We start from the raw sequence: 18,692 nt of genomic DNA, 5'->3' as shown, positions 1-18,692 counted from the left end.
GGTCAGGGGGAGCCTTCGGATTTAAGCTGCAGGCATTGCTGTGGGGTCCGGCAGGAGTCAGGCCATGATGGACTCTGGGTCAGAAGCACTGGGTAACCTTCAGTGGACTGGTGGGCCACTTGGACTCGAGCCGTGGGTGTCGAGTGTAGAGGTGGTTCAAGTGGTGATTCCACCGTTCCTCAGGCAGACTTCTTTCTTCTTTTGAGATATTTCATTTGTACAGATCCGCTGTCCAGGGGAGTTCTTGTTCTTAATTGAAGGCAGGCAGTCCTCCCAAGGCTTTGGTGGTCGCTGGGCTGCAGGTATATTGGCCTCTAGGCGCAGGTTCTTTGAAGGCTGCAGACAGGCTGGTAGGGCTCAGGCCGAGTCAGTTGCTGTCTTCAGTCTTCTCTGCTGGGCGACTTGTGTGGTGTCCAGCTCTTCTTAGGTCAACAGGAATCTGAGTTCTGGGGTTGAGGGGTGCCACCTAAATATTTAATTTAGGGGTGTTGCAGGGAGTGCCAGGTGGTAGTTAATGGGATACCCACCTTTAGGGCGATTACACCCTTCTTATGACCACTTCCTTTGGGAAGTGGGCATAGCCCTAACTCTATTGGCCTAATTTCTGCCACACAAGATGGAGGAATTTAAAACATAGTGTCCACTACAGCTCATCCACCTCAGGGGGTGGTACTGACGTGAAGTGGGCACGCCTCATAATTTAACTATTTTTCCTGCCTGTGTTGCCACCAAAGTAGGGTCAGGACAGGTGGGGTTGGTCATATCCACCATCTGGAGAAACCTGGGTTGCATTAAAAAGGCGGCAAGGACCTTGAAACTCCCCATCCTGGAATGTCCATCCTTATCTGGGCGAGGAAGTAACACCTTTGCCCAGTGCAGGCTTTTGTCTCTGGGCCTTGAGAGTGCTGGCTTTCACCGTGGGAGTCTGGAACGTGTCTGTGGTGGCTGAACTGGTCAGGGCAGTCAGTCAACACACTAGTAGCTGGTATGTTTTCAGGGGCGCCTCCAAGGTGCCCTGTGTGTGCTTTATGTTTTAAATAAATCCATCACTGGGGTCAGCAAGGGTTTATTATTCTGAGATGTTTGATACCAAACATCCCACGATTCAGAGAAGCTGTCATGTAGCCGAGGAACTCGTAATGACCAGTGTCCAGCACCTACTATGTCTGAGAATTGACAAAGATGGTGCAGGGGGATATCTGCTCATGCAGATATGCCCTTACATGTGATATGACGCACCCTGCCTTAGGTGTAAAGCCTGCTAGAGGGGTGACTTACATATATTGCATGCAGTGTGTAGGGGATAGGGCACACAGGCCGTGTGCCATGTCGTGTTTTTAATTTTGGGAGCACCTTGTCACGAAGCCTGCAATAGCAGTCCGCATAAGGTTGGTGCTCTGACCCTCAGAGTGGCACAAGTCATGCTGAAGCCCGAGGGGCCCTCTCCAGTACACATGCCCTAGGTACTAGGTGTACCATTTCGTAGGGGCTTGTAGGGGGCTGAAAGGCCTGGTCACTTGGGCATCAAATGCCCACGTGTCTTTGTTTTAGGGGATGAACACTGGCACTGGGGACCTGGTTAGCACGAACCCAGTGCACTTCAGTCGAAGTTGCATCCAAAACCAGGCAAAAAGTAGGAAGGGGGGGGGTACTGCAACCAGAACCCAGTTCCCTGCTCCCCCCCATCCCAGACGCTCCAGGCTTTCCATATCCTCTCACTGTGTAAATGTGTTACTCGCTTATATAATACTATGCTGTCCTCCACACCAGTTATGACAACGGTCCTCACAACCTGGGTAAAGGACACATCCCCCAACCCCACTTCATGGACATTCAGTTGTCTTATTGCTGTGGCCTGACCGAACTCCTATCACCCAACTACAGATTACAACTAATCCATTTCAAGTTTCTGCATTGTCTATACTGTACTCCGCAACAGTTGCCTAAAATGGGGCTTGTGTTGGAGGCCCATTGCTTGGGATGGAATTTGCCACAGGCTACCTTCCTACATCTCTCTTGGGAATGTCCCAGGGTGGTGCAGTTCTGGACGGGGGTATTCTCGAACATACACAACACCACTGGCAATGCCCTCCCGCGCACCCCCCTTTTAGGTTTATTGGATTACAGTGAGTGCACCACCCCCTGACCGTTGACTCACTGCAATGCTGCTTCTTTTGGCCAAACACTGAGTGGCCATACACTCAAGCAGGCAACCCACTCCCTCTGTCACGACCTGGCTGCAAGATGCAACATATTACCATGTGCAACTAACCACATTTTGGGAACAGATGCCAATATGCGCTTGCCCCAAAGATATTTGGGAACCCTTCTTATCTTTTCTATGTCAAAGATACTCCTCCATTTCCTCTCCAGATAGGGCTGCCTGGGAGACAACCCCATGCCCATTAGACCCCCATCACCCCCAACTCTCTCAGTTGAGGGTCCACTAGATGTCTAACTCACGCATTCCACTACTTACACCCAGACCCCTGTTGTCATTGACCTCTCCACAAAATGTTCCCTTCATTATCCTATTGGGCTTGTGCACACTACTGGACTCAACGCACTGGGCCCTATGTGGATGGGATTTATTTTACCAATTGTCTTACGCTCTGTGCTTCTGTGCTGATTTAAAACAATATATTCCCCCACCCCCTCCTTTCCTTATCTATTCCCTCCATCCCTCGCTCCCCCCATTACCCTCTGTTTCCACCCTCCACCTATCCTCCCCAGTTCATTATGGTTGTACTGTTTATTCCTGTGCCTTAAATGCCAATTAACATCATTAAAAAAGGCTACCAGCCCCTAAACCCCATGCACAACCACCCCTCACTCTGTTCCTAAGCCTTCACCTTCCCTGACTTTTCTCCAAGGACCCCCTTGACATCACACCTCATGGCTCTCCTCACGCTGACACTGCTGGGCACGAGAGAGGGGAGGGCACATTTAACAATCCTCCGCATGGTGACCCTTGGGACTCCTATGTTGCAGACCCACCGAGGGGGACAGACCGTGACCTGTACTCTTTCTGTCCCTCCCCTCCAGATGATTCCACGTTCTACCAGGAACTCAATGGTAGGCCCAAATTATTCCATAAGGTGGATCTTTATATGGAGCCCCTGGAGGAGGAATTAACTTTTGAAACACTCTCCTCCACTCACTGCTCTATTCAGTACCTTCCCATGCTTAAAGACATGCTTCGCCACACACCCGACAGCCTCAAGGTCATAACACCTAGAGTAAATAAAAAATATAAAGCCTCCCAAGCTGACCCCATTTAAATTTGTGAGCAGTTTCTGGCTCGCTCTCTGGTGGCCAGTACTGCTAGTAATTGAGCCAACACCCAGGCCAGTGGGGACGCCCCACCACTGGAGAAGGAGTAAGCGCATAGATGCAGCAGCAAAAGGGTGGCTGCTCAGTTGGCCAACTAATGACACATCACCACTTGTACCTGCCATCTTTCAAAGTATGATCGTGCCCACTGGGACCAAATGGAGGAGCTCTCCAGTACCTCCCAGAGAAGCACAGAAAGAGGAAACTTAAAATAGTCTGAGGGCAAGCAGTTAGCAAACATCTCTCTTCGCTGTGCCCTAGATGCTACAGACACCACTGCTGGGGGGGAGGCGGTGTCAATTCCAGCATCCTTCTATGCCAGACACACTTGGCTCCGTATCTCTGGCTTTAAGCCTGAAGTTAATTAAAACCCGTTGAATATGCCCTTCGAATGCCAGCATCCTTTTGGTCCGCAAAGTACAAAACGTTTGAAAAGTTCACTAAAGACATGGGACAGCTAAGGATATGGATACACTTAAGACACCTGTTATTCCTTTTGCCACACACTCTATTGTGGAGGCAGGAAGACCACTTCTCCTGAAGCCTCCACGTCCTATCATCGCATTCAGGGACAACATTCCTCTTCCATGGGTTATGTTAGAGGGTTGGACAAGGGCAACAACTGTAGAAATACAGGTAAAGGTGGCTCCCCAAAAAGAGCTGCAACCACCACCACTAAACCCTGACTTGCCTCTTCTTCCCCTCAACTACACAACACCGGTCGGTGGGCTGCTGCAAGGCTCTCTTACCACATGGCAGTCATCTCAGACCAGTTGGTGTTGGATATTATCCAACACTGTTACTGTCTGGAAGTCACTTCCATGCCTCCCACATTTCCACCTCACAAGCACAGACTAGCTCTTCCCAGAACACCAAAGGCTTCTCAGAGAAGAGGTCAAAGCACTCTGTAGGAAGCACCCTTTTTTCACATGGTTAGCCTCCACTTTTTGCCCAGTTTTTGATGTGGCTTTGACTGTTAGTGCACTGGGTCCCTGCTAATCAGGTCCATAGTGCCAGACCTCTTCCCCAAAACTGCACAGTTGTTTTGCATGTTTGGCAAACTGTTTATCTACCACTGTAAGTCCCTATTAAATGAAACTCCTGGTACTAAGTAAGGTCTCTGAGGGCTGCAGCACCAATTGTGCCACCTTCAGGTACACCTCACCAAACTCACACAAGTGCAGACTGCGTGTGTTGGTGCAGGCTAAATTGAAAACACAACCTGTCGTACAACTGTGTGCCAGGTCCCTCTATCACTGCATGTGCCAGGTGTAAGTCACCCCTAAGTAAGGGTGCATCCAGGCACATGTGAGGGCATATATTCATGAGCAGATATGCCCCTGCTATGTCTCTTTCGATTCTGAAACATAGTAAGTGCATAGGTAAGCCATTTTAAATGCATGTGCTCGACACTGGTCACTACGAGTTCCCCAGCTACATGATGGATTCTCTTAATCCTGGGATGTTTGGTACCAAACAGCTCAGAATAATAAACCTTCATTGACCCAAGTGATGGATTTATTAATAAATATTCACAGAAGGCACGTTAGCGGTGCCCCCTGAAAACCTACCAACTGCTAGTGTGTTGACTGACTGGTCCCGACCAGTTCAGCCACCACAGATGTGTTTCTGGACCCCCAAGGTGAGAGCCAGCTCTCTTTAGAGCCTGAGACAAAAGTCTGCACTGGACAGAGGTGTGATCTTCTTCCCCAGGCAATATTGACATTCTAGGGCAGGAAACTTCAAAGGCTTTGCTGGCTTTGCAATGCAACCCAGGTCTCTCCAGATGGTGGAGATGACCAACACCCCGGTTCTGACCCCACTTTTGGTGACAACACAGACAGGAAAATTAGTTAAATTAGGAATGCCAACTTCATGCCAGTTCCACCCCTGAGATGAAGAGAATACTACTTCTCAAATGCTTCCATCTTGTTTGGAAGGAATTAGGGTTAAGGTTATGCCCACTTCCCAGTGAAAGTGGTCTTAGGAAGTGTGTAGTCACCCTCAACATGCAATCCCTGTAACACCCCTAAATTGAGTATTCAGATGACACCCCGGAACCCTAGAACTCAGATTTCAACACCTTTAGAAGACCCGGACAAAGAAGAGTTGCATCCGCAGGAGAGGAAATGAAGAAGCAGCTGACGTGGAATCAGCCCCTCCAGCCTACCTGCTGACCTTGAAGGATCCTGTACAAGAAGCCAACTCGTCCGACCTTCAATAAAGACTCAAGTCTCCTGTGGAAAGCGGACTTGCCCTGCAGCAAGAAACTTCCAAGAAAAGACTCTGCAGCTGCTGGAACCCTGGAAACCTGACACCCGAAGGGACCACTGCACCCGATGTCCACGACCCGAGGTGAAGCCAACCAATGGTGCCAAAGCGGGTCCCCAGCTGCCCAGTGTGGTCTCCCCCATCTTGGACTCTCCCAGGATGTCTCCCGCCTCTGGATGTAGGCCCTCTATTCCACAGGCTTGTGGAGAGAGAACCTCTGAGAGCTACACCAACCACTGCACCCGTGTCAGCCGTCACCATTGCCAATGACGTCCCCCGGCTCCTAAGAGCTAGAGTCACCCCCTGCCTGACTCCCTCATGAAGCCTGCAGCCTCAACACACAGGACCCCTGACATTGAGTGCTCCCGGACATGAAAACCCAACGCCTAAAGACACCCCTGCATCCGTCGCCCCTGGGAACTGGAGAAGAGGACCAAAGGTGCACCTACGTCCCTGAGCATCCCAAGTCTACTACTTACCTGTTTGTTGTCCCTGACTGGCTTACCACCCAGAGCCTGTAGCCTGTTTGTCACAGGGTCAAACTTGCATAGGAAACCATTGGGCACCCAACACCTTCCTGCACCTCTTCACCCGGTTGCCCCAGTGCTGCCAGGTGTGAACGGTTGGTGTGGTTCTGATCAGTGCTCGGTACTTACCTTAACTTCCCAAGATTGTCTTTGTAAGTCATTGTTAACCCTGTGTTTGCTGGACATTGTTTTTCCTCCATAGGATAATATTGAGAGAACTCTAATAATTGCACCATCTATTTTTGAAACTGCAACGTATTATGCTTAAAAGTCTATTTACCTAATTACGAAGTTCTTGGGTTTAAAACATACATAAAAATAATGTATTTTTCTAAATTGGTCTCATATTTATTCATTAAGTGTGTGTCTCATTAATTGCCTCTGAGTTCAACAAATGCTCAGCAGTACCCTTTGATAAGCATAACTGCTCGCCCACCCTACCACAAATAGAGCATTAGTCCTATCTACTTTTGTCTCTGCAACACCAATTGGGGACCCACTGGACTCGCTGCACAGTGTACTTCATTTTAGTTCACTACATAGAGAGTGTGCATCCTACACAGTCTTTCTCTAAGGGGCTATTAAACCCATTCCTTACTATCAGCAGGACAAGGGAGTCTACTCACTGTACTTCTAATACCCAAAAAAGGACCCATAGGCTCGTTCTGGACCTCAGGCCCCTAAACAAGTACACTCTTTGAAGCACTTCCATACGTTCACATTCCAGGATGTCAGTCCGCTTCTCCAGCTAGGCAACTTCATGGCTACACTTAACTTGAAGGATGTCACATACCAATACATCCGGCGCATTGCCAATATTTCAGGTTTGTGTTCAATTGAAATTGTTACCAATTCAGAGTGCTTCCCTTTAAAGTTACTACTACTGCTCAGGTCTTCACCAAGTGCCTTGCAGTGGTGGCCGCACACCATTGCAGACAGGGTGTCCACATCTTCCTTCAACTGGGCAACTGGCTTATTAAGAGTGCCACCCGCAAGCAATGCAGCGAATACATACAGGTCACAATAGACCTTCTCCACCAGTTAGGATTTACCATCTACTCCTCAAAATCCCACCTCCAGCCCCTCCAGATCCAACCCTCCCAGCTCCAAGGTGGGCATTGCCTATCTGATCCCTGCCAGATCCAGTCTTTTCAGACATTGCTCCCTCTTGTTCAAACAACTCAAGAAGGCACAGTCAGAACAGTCCTATCCCGCCGCCCCCAGGCATGACGGCCTCCTGAATTGCCATAGTATGCCATGCCAGGTACATAGGTATGTGTTGCAGAAATGCCTTGTGCAAAAGTGGTCTCAGGCGGTCATAGGGACAATCTAGTGTTGATCGGCCACCACCATTGCTGCTCTCTGCAGTGGTGGAACACCAACAGTCTGTTGCAGGGGCGGCCTTTCCTCTCCCCGGTTCTGCAGAGGACCATTACAACAGATGCCTCCCTTACCGGTTGGGGTGCACACTTACAAGATCTGACTGTCCAGGTGACAGAGGAAACCCAAACACCAGAACCTCTACATCAATTGCCTTGAACTTATTGCCAGTCATCTAGTATTGAAAGCTTTCCTACCTTGTCTGATAGGCCTGGTTGTGCATGTCCAGACGGACAATATGACAACCATGTATTATCTCCAGAAACAGGGGGAACAGGTTCTCCACAACTCTCGCAGCTATCCCAGAGCTTTTGGAGGTGGGCTCACTGCCAACAAATCCATCTTGCAGCCGAGTTCACTCCGGGAATGGACAACAATTTTGTCTATCTCCTCAGCAGAATCTGCAACAAGTCCACCTCAATTCCACCTGCAAGCCCTCATCAGCTACTTCCAAAGATGGGATTTCACACAAATAGACCTGTATGCAACAGCAGAAAATGCCAAATGCCCAAACTTTGCCTCCAGGTTCCCCCACACACAGTACAGCAGCAGTGCACTTTGGATGAACTGGTCAGAGATATTTGCCTATGCTTTTCAGCCTCTCCCTCGCCTTCTGTTTAGGGTTTAGAGGCTTCAGCAGATGTTCCTCACTCTCTTCCTAGTGGCTCCCACATGGGCTCCCCAGCCCTGGTTCACGACTCCTGGTTCCATACATGAGGCTTGCCCACAGGCTGGACATTTTCACACAGATCCATTGAGAAATCAGGCACCCATGCCCCAGCTCTCACCCTGACGATTTGGTTCCTGAAGTTGTAGAATTTGGTTACATTAAACTTCCACCTGAATACATGAGCATTCTCAAGGTAACACGCAGACCTACCACCTGGGCCTGCTATGGAGCCAAGTGGAAGAGATTCATGTAGTACTGTTACATAAAAGATAATGATCCGTTTAAAACCACAATGCAGGGCATTGTCTTCCTACTTACTCAACTTACAGATCTCTAGTCTAGCCTTCACCACCATACCACTACATTTGTGGCTGCCTATTTTCAGAATGGACAACACATTTCTCTCTTTGGGATTCTGGGCATTAAAGCTTTTATGGAGGATCTCAAGAAGGTCATTCCTCCCTGGGTTCCACCAGCCCCGGCATGGAATCTCAACATTGTATTCACAAGACTCATGAACCCTCTGTTTAAGCCCTTTTACTCCTGCCCCCCTCAGGTCCTCTTTTGGAAGGTGGTATTTCTGGTTGCAGTCACTTCATTCAGGCATGTCAGTGAGTTTCCGACATTGACCCAGGAGGAACCCTCCTTCTGTGTTCATAGGAATAGGGTTGTCCTTCTCACCAACCCCAAATTCCTCCCTAAGGTAGTCTCTCACTTTCACCTTATCAAGTCCATTGAACTTTCTATATTTTTCCCCACACCTTTAGTTGGTTGCCGAATGAGCTGTCCATACTTTAGATGTGAAATGACCCCTCATGTACTACATTGACAGAACTAACCCATACAAGAAGACCTAACAACATTTTGTTGCTTTCTCCAAACCCCATAAAGGGAAGGCTCAGTCTAAGTCAGGCATTGCTAGATTAATCATTAGACATCATTAGACATACTGTACTAAATCTAAGAGGATTTAGGCCACTCCTAGAGCCCAGGCCACTTCAAACAAAGAAGCTCCATGGCCTTTCTGGGGATTATCCAGAAGCTCAGATATGCAAAGCAGTTACTTGGTCCACACCACATACTTTCACAAAACATTAGTGTGTGGATGTGCTAGCTCATCAACAAGCTAATTTTGGTCAGTCCGTGCACCATACACTCTTTCAGTCTGCTCTAACACCCACAGCCTAGCCACCGCTTTTTTGGGAGGACTGCTTTACAGTCTGTGCACAGCATGTGTATCTACCGCCATACATGCCTGAAACAGAAAATGTTACTTATCCTGTATGTATCTGTTTGTGGCATGTAGTACTGTAGATTCACATGCACCCCCCGTCCTCCCCAGGTGTCTAGTGTCTATTGCCGTTGCAGAGTCCGTTTCTCTTTTCCCTCTTTTGCATGAAAATCTCTCTATACATTGATTTGCTTCACATTACATCTTCACTCGCTATGCGGGATAACAGTCTTTCTCTGGAGCTGATGACCAGCAAGAGGAGAAGCCACACTAGGTTGTGACTCAAAAGACTTCCTCAAAGCAAAACAACTGCCACACATTCTGAGCAGGTGCAGGTGTATGCACAGTATGTGAGTCTACCGCACTACATGCCACAAACAGATGCTTACAGGATAAGTAATGTGAGACTAAGCAAGCAAGCGTAAAATATGGAGAAAAAAATCAGGCGACTATACAGGAGCAGCTGATCCTGTCTGGATATTAACATCGTACAGCAGTATATACTGCAGATTTCAGGATTTTATACGTTCATTTATTGTGTTCCCTTGCATTAAAATTTTGTTAGAGTACTGAAACAGCTGAAAGTTGGCTCTAAGGCAAACAATTGTGCTTGCTGGGGACTTGTCCTTGGTTTATCCTTGGTCCACCTCTGCTAGGGAGTGGATTCCTGTCACTCTTGAGCAGAGGCTCATTGAAACCCTTATCTTACAGTGTTTTAAAATGACTTTCAAACAGTAAGTGACCACAAACTAGAACCTGAAGAACCAGCAGGTAGGAGATCTGAAGTCATCCCTACCCCACATCCAGAAATCCTGGCCTCTACTAAGCATGCAATTTGTCAGGCTGAAAGCAGAGAGCGTATGAGATGATCCCTTTAGGACAGTGGTTCTTATCCTTTTGACTACTGCAGACCCCTCCTTTTAATCGTTATTGTAATCATGGTACCCCCAGTGAATCATTAACGCAGTGTGGTGACCCCCACTGAGTCATTATTGGAATTCAGGGACCCCTGCCTAAGCAATTTTGATCATATGAACCTTAAAACAGTACACAGAACTCGATGAAACAAGCATTCAGCAAACAAATACAGAACTGATAGAATCATTTATTTAATTGAAAGCCAAATGTAAAAAAAACAAAATAGTATTTTAGTGGGAAGGTTGGCGTTTTTCTAAATTCATTTGAGGCCGCCAGTGTCCATGCTGTATTCTGTTAGATGCACTTGCACTGCTCCCAAAGATCAATCTGAAGACGCCAACTTAATTTTTTAGCCTCCAGTTTGAAACTTCTTCTCATTTAGATACCGTTTTAAAAGTTTCAATTTTACATGTTGCTTCTTTATATATACTTTATTAACCTAAGTAATTTAATTTTCAAAGCAGTTGCGGACCACCTGTGTAGGCGTTGCAGACCCCCAAGGGTCCTCGGACCATAAGTTAAGAATCACTGATCTAGGAGAGAAATATTTGCCGCGCCAAGTAGTAATGTGGAGTAGGAAAACTGGTGGGAGGTGAAGCAGTGGTTCGAAGAATGTTCTTTATTTTAGATCTTATTAAGGAAACAGCGCATGCACTTGACATTTCCAGGCGTATTACTCAATTGATTCACCAAGGTTAAGCAAGTGACTGAATATTCTTGCGGACGCGACAAGTCACTATGGTGAAAAACGTATTTGACTGGGTATAAAATATTTTTTTCCTAAAAAAAAAAACTGAAAACCCAAAACTGTAGAATGTATGATCTGAACGAAAATGTTGAACTACCAATGTCTGGTAGTCAATGTTTTGTGACTGCTGTAACCTATTTTAATAGAGAGGGGCATAATTTATCATCATCGTTGTTCCCAGTAATTCTAGAACCTTTAGCTGAGAGCATTTTGAAAAATGATCACACCAAAGGAATTTGCTCTTGATGAAGAAAACACAAAATATATTTGCAGCTACTTACTTCCTGTCACTTGGAAACCTGCAAATATCCATCTGCAAGTTAGCCACCGCTTTTTGGGAGGACTGCTTTACAGTCTGTGCACAGCATGTGTATCTACCACCATACATGCCTGAAACAGAAAATGTTACTTATCCTGTATGTATGTGTTAGTGGCATGTAGTACTGTAGATTCACATGCACCCCCCGTCCTCCCCAGGTGTCTAGTGTCTATTGCCGTTGCAGAGTCCGTTTCTCTTTTCCCTCTTTTGCATGAAAATCTCTCTATACATTGATTTGCTTCACATTACATCTTCACTCGCTATGCGGGATGTAGGAAGTTGGCTCTGTATGTGCTATTTCAAAGTAAGGAATAGCATGCACAGAGTCCAAGGGTTCCCCTTAGAGGTAAGATAGTGGTAAAAAATAGATAATACTAATGCTCTATTTTGTGGTAGTGTGGTCGAGCAGTAGGCTTATCCAAGGAGTAGTGTTAAGCATTTGTTGTACATACACATAGACAATAAATGAGGTACACACACTCAGAGACAAATCCAGCCAATAGGTTTTTGTATAGAAAAATATCTTTTCTTAGTTTATTTTAAGAACCACAGGTTCAAATTTAACATGTAATATCTTGTTCGAAAGGTATTGCAGGTAAGTACTTTAGGAACTTCAAATCATAAAAATTGCATGTATACTTTTCAAGTTATTGACAAATAGCTGTTTTAAAAGTGGACACTTAGTGCAATTTTCACAGTTCCTGGGGGAGGTAAGTTTTTGTTAGTTTTACCAGGTAAGTAGGACACTTACAGGGTTCAGTTCTTGGTCCAAGGTAGCCCACCGTTGGGGGTTCAGAGCAACCCCAAAGTCACCACACCAGCAGCTCAGGGCCGGTCAGGTGCAGAGTTCAAAGTGGTGCCCAAAACACATAGGCTAGAATGGAGAGAAGGGGGTGCCCCGGTTCCGGTCTGCTTGCAGGTAAGTACCCGCGTCTTCGGAGGGCAGACCAGGGGGGTTTTGTAGGGCACCGGGGGGGACACAAGCCCACACAGAAATTTCACCCTCAGCAGCGCGGGGGCGGCCGGGTGCAGTGTAGAAACAAGCGTCGGGTTTGTAATGGAAGTCAATGGGAGATCTAGGGATCTCTTTAGCGCTGCAGGCAGGCAAGGGGGGGGTTCCTCGGGGAAACCTCCACTTGGTCAAGGGAGAGGGACTCCTGGGGGTCACTCCTCCAGTGAAAGTCCGGTCCTTCAGGTCCTGGGGGCTGCGGGTGCAGGGTCTTTTCCAGGCGTCGGGACTTAGGTTTCAGAGAGTCGCGGTCAGGGGAAGCCTCGGGATTCCCTCTGCAGGCGGCGCTGTGGGGGCTCAGGGGGGACAGGTTTTTGTACTCACAGTCTTAGAGTAGTCCTGGGGTCCCTCCTGAGGTGTTGGATCGCCACCAGCCGAGTCGGGGTCGCCGGGTGCAGTGTTGCAAGTCTCACGCTTCTTGCGGGGAGCTTGCAGGGTTCTTTAAAGCTGCTGGAAACAAAGTTGCAGCTTTTCTTGGAGCAGGTCCGCTGTCCTCGGGAGTTTCTTGTCTTTTCGAAGCAGGGGCAGTCCTCAGAGGATGTCGAGGTCGCTGGTCCCTTTGGAAGGCGTCGCTGGAGCAGGATCTTTGGAAGGCAGGAGACAGGCCGGTGAGTTTCTGGAGCCAAGGCAGTTGTCGTCTTCTGGTCTTCCGCTGCAGGGGTTTTCAGCTGGGCAGTCCTTCTTCTTGTAGTTGCAGGAATCTAATTTTCTAGGGTTCAGGGTAGCCCTTAAATACTAAATTTAAGGGCGTGTTTAGGTCTGGGGGGTTAGTAGCCAGTCAGTACACCCTCTTTGTGCCTCTTTGTGCCTCCTCCCAAGGGGAGGGGGTCACAATCCTAACCCTATTGGGGGAATCCTCCATCTGCAAGATGGAGGATTTCTAAAAGTCAGAGTCACCTCAGCTCAGGACACCTTAGGGGCTGTCCTGACTGGCCAGTGACTCCTCCTTGTTGCTTTCTTTGTTCCCTCCAGCCTTGCCGCCAAAAGTGGGGGCCGTGGCCGGAGGGGGCGGGCAACTCCACTAAGCTGGAGTGCCCTGCTGGGCTGTGACAAAGGGGTGAGCCTTTGAGGCTCACCGCCAGGTGTCACAGCTCCTGCCTGGGGGAGGTGATAGCATCTCCACCCAGTGCAGGCTTTGTTACTGGCCTCAGAGTGACAAAGGCACTCTCCCCATGGGGCCAGCAACATGTCTCTGGGGTGGCAGGCTGCTGGAACTAGTCAGCCTACACAGACAGTCGGTTAAGTTTCAGGGGGCACCTCTAAGGTGCCCTCTGTGGTGTATTTTACAATAAAATGTACACTGGCATCAGTGTGCATTTATTGTGCTGAGAAGTTTGATACCAAACTTCCCAGTTTTCAGTGTAGCCATTATGGTGCTGTGGAGTTCGTGTTTGACAGACTCCCAGACCATATACTCTTATGGCTACCCTGCACTTACAATGTCTAAGGTTTTGTTTAGACACTGTAGGGGTACCATGCTCATGCACTGGTACCCTCACCTATGGTATAGTGCACCCTGCCTTAGGGCTGTAAGGCCTGCTAGAGGGGTGTCTTACCTATACTGCATAGGCAGTGAGAGGCTGGCATGGCACCCTGAGGGGAGTGCCATGTCGACTTACTCGTTTTGTCCTCACTAGCACACACAAGCTGGCAAGCAGTGTGTCTGTGCTGAGTGAGAGGTCTCCAGGGTGGCATAAGACATGCTGCAGCCCTTAGAGACCTTCCTTGGCATCAGGGCCCTTGGTACTAGAAGTACCAGTTACAAGGGACTTATCTAGATGCCAGGGTCTGCCAATTGTGGATACAAAAGTACATTTTAGGTGAAGGAACACTGGTGCTGGGGCCTGGTTAGCAGGGTCCCAGCACTCTTCTCAGTCAAGTCAGCATCAGTATCAGGCAAAAAGTGGGGGGTAACTGCAACAGGGAGCCATTTCTTTACACGGGATAACAGTCTTTCTCTGTTTGTTTCTCATCTTGTGGGGTGCATGTAAAAACGATCATATTCGACAGCTATCCTTTTATAAATGGAACAGGCAGACCTACCCTCATGGTAAGAAATCTGAACAGTGCAAATGTGTATGTTTCATTGAATTAGTGAGTTTTGCTTGTTGTTAAATATTTTGCAGCTGGATTGTGGCAGATGCTATTTCAAGTGTTTTAAAGAATTCGGTTGAGCAGTTACGAGTTTGGAAACAGAGCCTGCTGTCAGCGTGCACAAAGTACTTAACAGCCTCGTACACCAGTAACAAAGAACACGAAAACCTACATGATACAGAAGCATCAATTTTAACAAGATTAGATGAACTTTTGGTAAGCTACTTTCTAGACCCTTGCCTATAAGAATTATGTTAACTTCAATCCAGCTCTTGCAGGACACGCAGATGTGTAATAATAACAGCTATAAATGCTATAATTTTGAAATTTTTCTTGAGCGTTATGTAACACAGCTTTTAAAAATATTTCAAATTTGTCAGAGTATATATGCGCCGAACATCATTACCATAAAGGCATTGATCAGAAAAAAAATCTTCATGATGTTAATTCAGATCACCCTTTGACTTCTTTTGATACAACTCTTGTAGAGGAACGATGCAAGGTTCAGCCATCATGTGTTGCCTGATTAGTGCCTCTGTTCTAGTGAGCCGTCAAATGTATGTACTCGAAAACAAAGTATTATTCATTGTCTCTATGGGATAAAGATTTGCACATTAGCGTGCGACTCCAGGAAGTTGTTTAAAGTTACCTGTGCATTATGTTAGCATAGAATGGAACTAACGACACTCACATCATTCATTTTACAAGTTCCAGCACTCTGTCCTGATTACTGTGACCATCTTGTCTCCAGAAGCCACATAGCTGCATGGGCATAACGTCTTTGACCTCTGCTGGCGTCAGGCAGCCAGATCAGAATGGCGCCCTCTGCCTTTACAAAAGTGAGCTCTACGCGATACTCACCATTCAGAATGCTCCTGCAGTGGGGCCTTCTCAGTGCACCTGCAGATACTTTCTGCTTCTAGGAGCTTGACTCCTGCAGTTGAGGGAATACAGCAAGCACCTCCTGATGTAAGAGCTGCTGTGGCCCTAGTAGGCAGTGGTGCTTGAACAATTGCCAGTCTGGCGGTGCTTCAATCAATGTTACATCACTGAGCTCATAGGGACTCTGAAAAATCTAGGTTTCACACAAAGAACAAGTGTTGCAAAGGAGCCACTTTCATTCTGCTGGAGAGTGATAGAGGTGTAGTATGTAGATGGTGTTGCATTAGGAGCACATGGTCACAAATATTTACTAAAGAATGGTGCAGTTGCCACTGGCATCTACAAACAACACATTTTCTATTGAAATGACAACGAAATCTGCACAGACATACACTTTTCTGTTATAACTAGAATGTATGACATTAAAATGAATGCATTTACAGTTTGCTTATATATATATAAATACATATGTTTGATGGCATGTGTAGCTGCAGATACACATGCTATGCATTATTCCGCCATCTAGTGTTGAGCTCGGAGTGTTACAAGTTGTTTTTCTTTGAAGAAGTCTTTTTGGAGTCAAGGGATTGAGTGACTCCTCCTCTCAGTCATACTGCGCTTGGGCATCGACTCCGTTGTTAGATTTTCTTTCCACTTTTGTGTTCAGATTTGTTCTCCAGTATTGGAACTTTCATAGATTCACATGCTTGAATCATCCCCGTCGTCGAGGTGGGAGCCTCACGGTAACCTCAAATACACATAGCAGTACACTTTACACACTAGGCCCCAAGGGCCCCTTAGGTTCCTTTCTTTTATAGTCTATCCATGTCGTTTTGCAAAAAAGACCCAAAGTTGAACCTCAGCCAATCAGGCGTCCACACCCTCTAGAACACTCCCAACAGAGGCTCTTTCCCTCAGATTTTCTAGTACGAGTGTGAAGTTAAGAGTTCATGAAGAAGCGGAGCCTTGGCGGGGAGGAGGATGGGTCCCATGTGAATCTATGAAAGATACCAATACTGGAGAACCAAAGTTAGAGGTAAGTAACTAATTTTCTTCTCCAGTATTGGATCTTTCTTAGATTCTCATGCTTGAATTAGAGTAACGAGCAGTAACATTGATTAAGTAGACATGTAGCTGTACATTTATAATCCGAACGAACATCAGAATAAGAATAAGAGTACCAGTACCTCCAGTTAGTGTTCAATGGCAACGGAACAATGTTCTTCTGAAAGTAACAATTAGTCATAATAAGCATAGATCTCTGCATTACATCAAATATGTAGCATGCTACAATAATCAAGCACTACCAAAAGCATTAGAAATAGAAAAAATTTAACCTTGATTAGAATAAGAAACCGTTGTTCACCTACTCTGTTTGTGGAGGTGGGATGATTCAAGAGGCTTACCTTAACGAAACAAATGCCTCAAGACTGCTTGTCCCACCGCTGTGTCCATGTTATTCGTCTCCTCGAGACAGTAGTGTTTCGTAAACGTATGCTGGCTGGACCATGTGACCGCTCTACAAATCTGCCGCAGGGGCACTCCTGCGAAGAGGGCAGCCGATGTGGTTACAGCCCTTGTCGTGTGGGCTCTTACCCTGCTGTGGAGAGGCTTACCAGCCTGAATATGACAGAATTGGATCGCCAGGCCAATCCACCTGGCTACAGTCTGTTTGTATACTGGAAGGCCCTTCCTTGCGTCTCCAAAGGCCACAAACAACTGGTCTGACTTGCGTATGCTCCGAATCTTTTGCAGGTAAAACTTCAGACACCTTTTAACATCCAGGGAATGTAATGCCTTTCTGCCACTGTCTGCGGATTAGGAAAAAAGGTTTTCAAGATAACCGGTTCATTCAAATGGAAAGTTGAGGGCACTTTCGGAATGTAATTAGGATTCGTTCTCAGAATTAGTAGTGGTGAACTGAAGAAAAGGCTCCTTGGCGGTGAATTCCTGTATGTCACTCACTCTCTTAGCGGAAGTAAGAGCCAGCAACAGCGCCGTTTTCCATGAAATGAACTTTAACTCCGCTCTATGGGTGGGCTCAAAAGGAGGTTTCCTGAGCTGCCCCAGGACCACGTTTAGGGACGACAAGGGTGGAGGCTTCCGCACCGGTGGAAAAGCACGAAACAGGCCTTTCAGGAACTGCTTCACAATTCTGGTGGAATAAAACGAAACTATATTCTGAGACCTGCGGTATCTTGAAATTGCCGCCACGTGCACGCGGATGGAAGAATATGAGAGTCCAGACTTTGCTGGGTGTAACAAGTATGGTAGTACCTGTTCTGGAGGAGAGGAGATCGGATGGATCCCTTCAGCTGCGCACCACAGACAAAAACGCTTCCATTTCAACCTGTAGGTCCTATTTGTAGTATCCGCTCTAGCTCTGGACAGAATCTCCCCACATTCCGAAGAGATGTTTATGGTGGAGTACTCATGGAACTCAGGAGCCAGGCTGATAAGTGGAGAGATGACGGATCTGGATGTCTGACTTGGCCCCGGTGCATTGTCAACAGGGATGGCTTCCGTTTGAGTAGCACATGTGGCTGTTCCGAGAGCATGAGGAGCTCCGTGAACCACACCTGTCTGGGCCACCTCAGAGAAATTAATAGGAGGCGACAACCCTCAGCCTTCATCTTGCTGATGACTCTCGGTATCAGTGGGATCTGAGGAAAAGCATAGGCATAAACGCCGGACCATCTCAGCGAAAACGCATTCCCCCACGATCCTCTCTGGGGAAGCCAGCTTACGTAGTAAGGGCATTTCTTGTTCTCGAGCGTGGCAAACAGATCGATGTTTGGTTTGGCCCATAACTGGAAGAGTTGGTCCAGAATCACCTGGTCTAGTTCCCACTCGTGGTAGGGGATAATTGTCCTGCTCTGGGTATCTGCCAGCACGTTGGTGTGTCCTGGCACGTGCTCTGCCTTCAGAGATATGTTGTGCGCTATAGCCCATTTCCAGATGTTCTGAGCCTGCTGCGAGAGCTGTAGAGACCTTGTGCCACCCTGCTTGTTTAGATAAAAAATGCTTGTGGTATTGTCCGTCCTGATGAAGACATTCGAGCCCTGAAGCCTTGGTAAGAAAGCCTTTAGAGCGAAATCTATTGCTTTGAGCTCCAGCTGATTTATGTGGAGCTGGCTGTCCTTTGGAGTACAGGATCCAAAGATTCGAAGATCTTGAAGGTGGGCACCCCAACCTTCGAGGGAGGCATCCATCGCCACGATATAGTGAGGTACCTGATGAAGAAACGTGAGACCGCTGGACAAATTTGCTGGTGTCGCCCACCAAGCCATGGCTGTTTGCATTTCCGATG

The 18,692-nt window shown here is 47.3% G+C and overlaps 1 protein-coding gene across 1 annotated transcript in view; it reads left to right on the top strand.

Annotated features, from left to right (window-relative positions):
* URB1 (URB1 ribosome biogenesis homolog) overlaps positions 1–18,692 on the top strand; it is a 683,114-nt gene that overhangs the window by 378,635 nt on the left and 285,787 nt on the right. Inside the window, exon 24 of the mRNA XM_069204026.1 lies at positions 14,533–14,716. Within this exon, the coding sequence (XP_069060127.1) occupies positions 14,533–14,716 (184 nt within the window). The remainder of the gene's footprint in view (positions 1–14,532; positions 14,717–18,692) is intronic.

This window comes from Pleurodeles waltl, chromosome 8 (assembly GCF_031143425.1).
Source record: "Pleurodeles waltl isolate 20211129_DDA chromosome 8, aPleWal1.hap1.20221129, whole genome shotgun sequence".
NCBI lineage: Eukaryota > Metazoa > Chordata > Amphibia > Caudata > Salamandridae > Pleurodeles > Pleurodeles waltl.
Note: the sequence above shows the minus strand (reverse complement) of the source record. Positions and strands in the feature narration are given on the sequence as shown.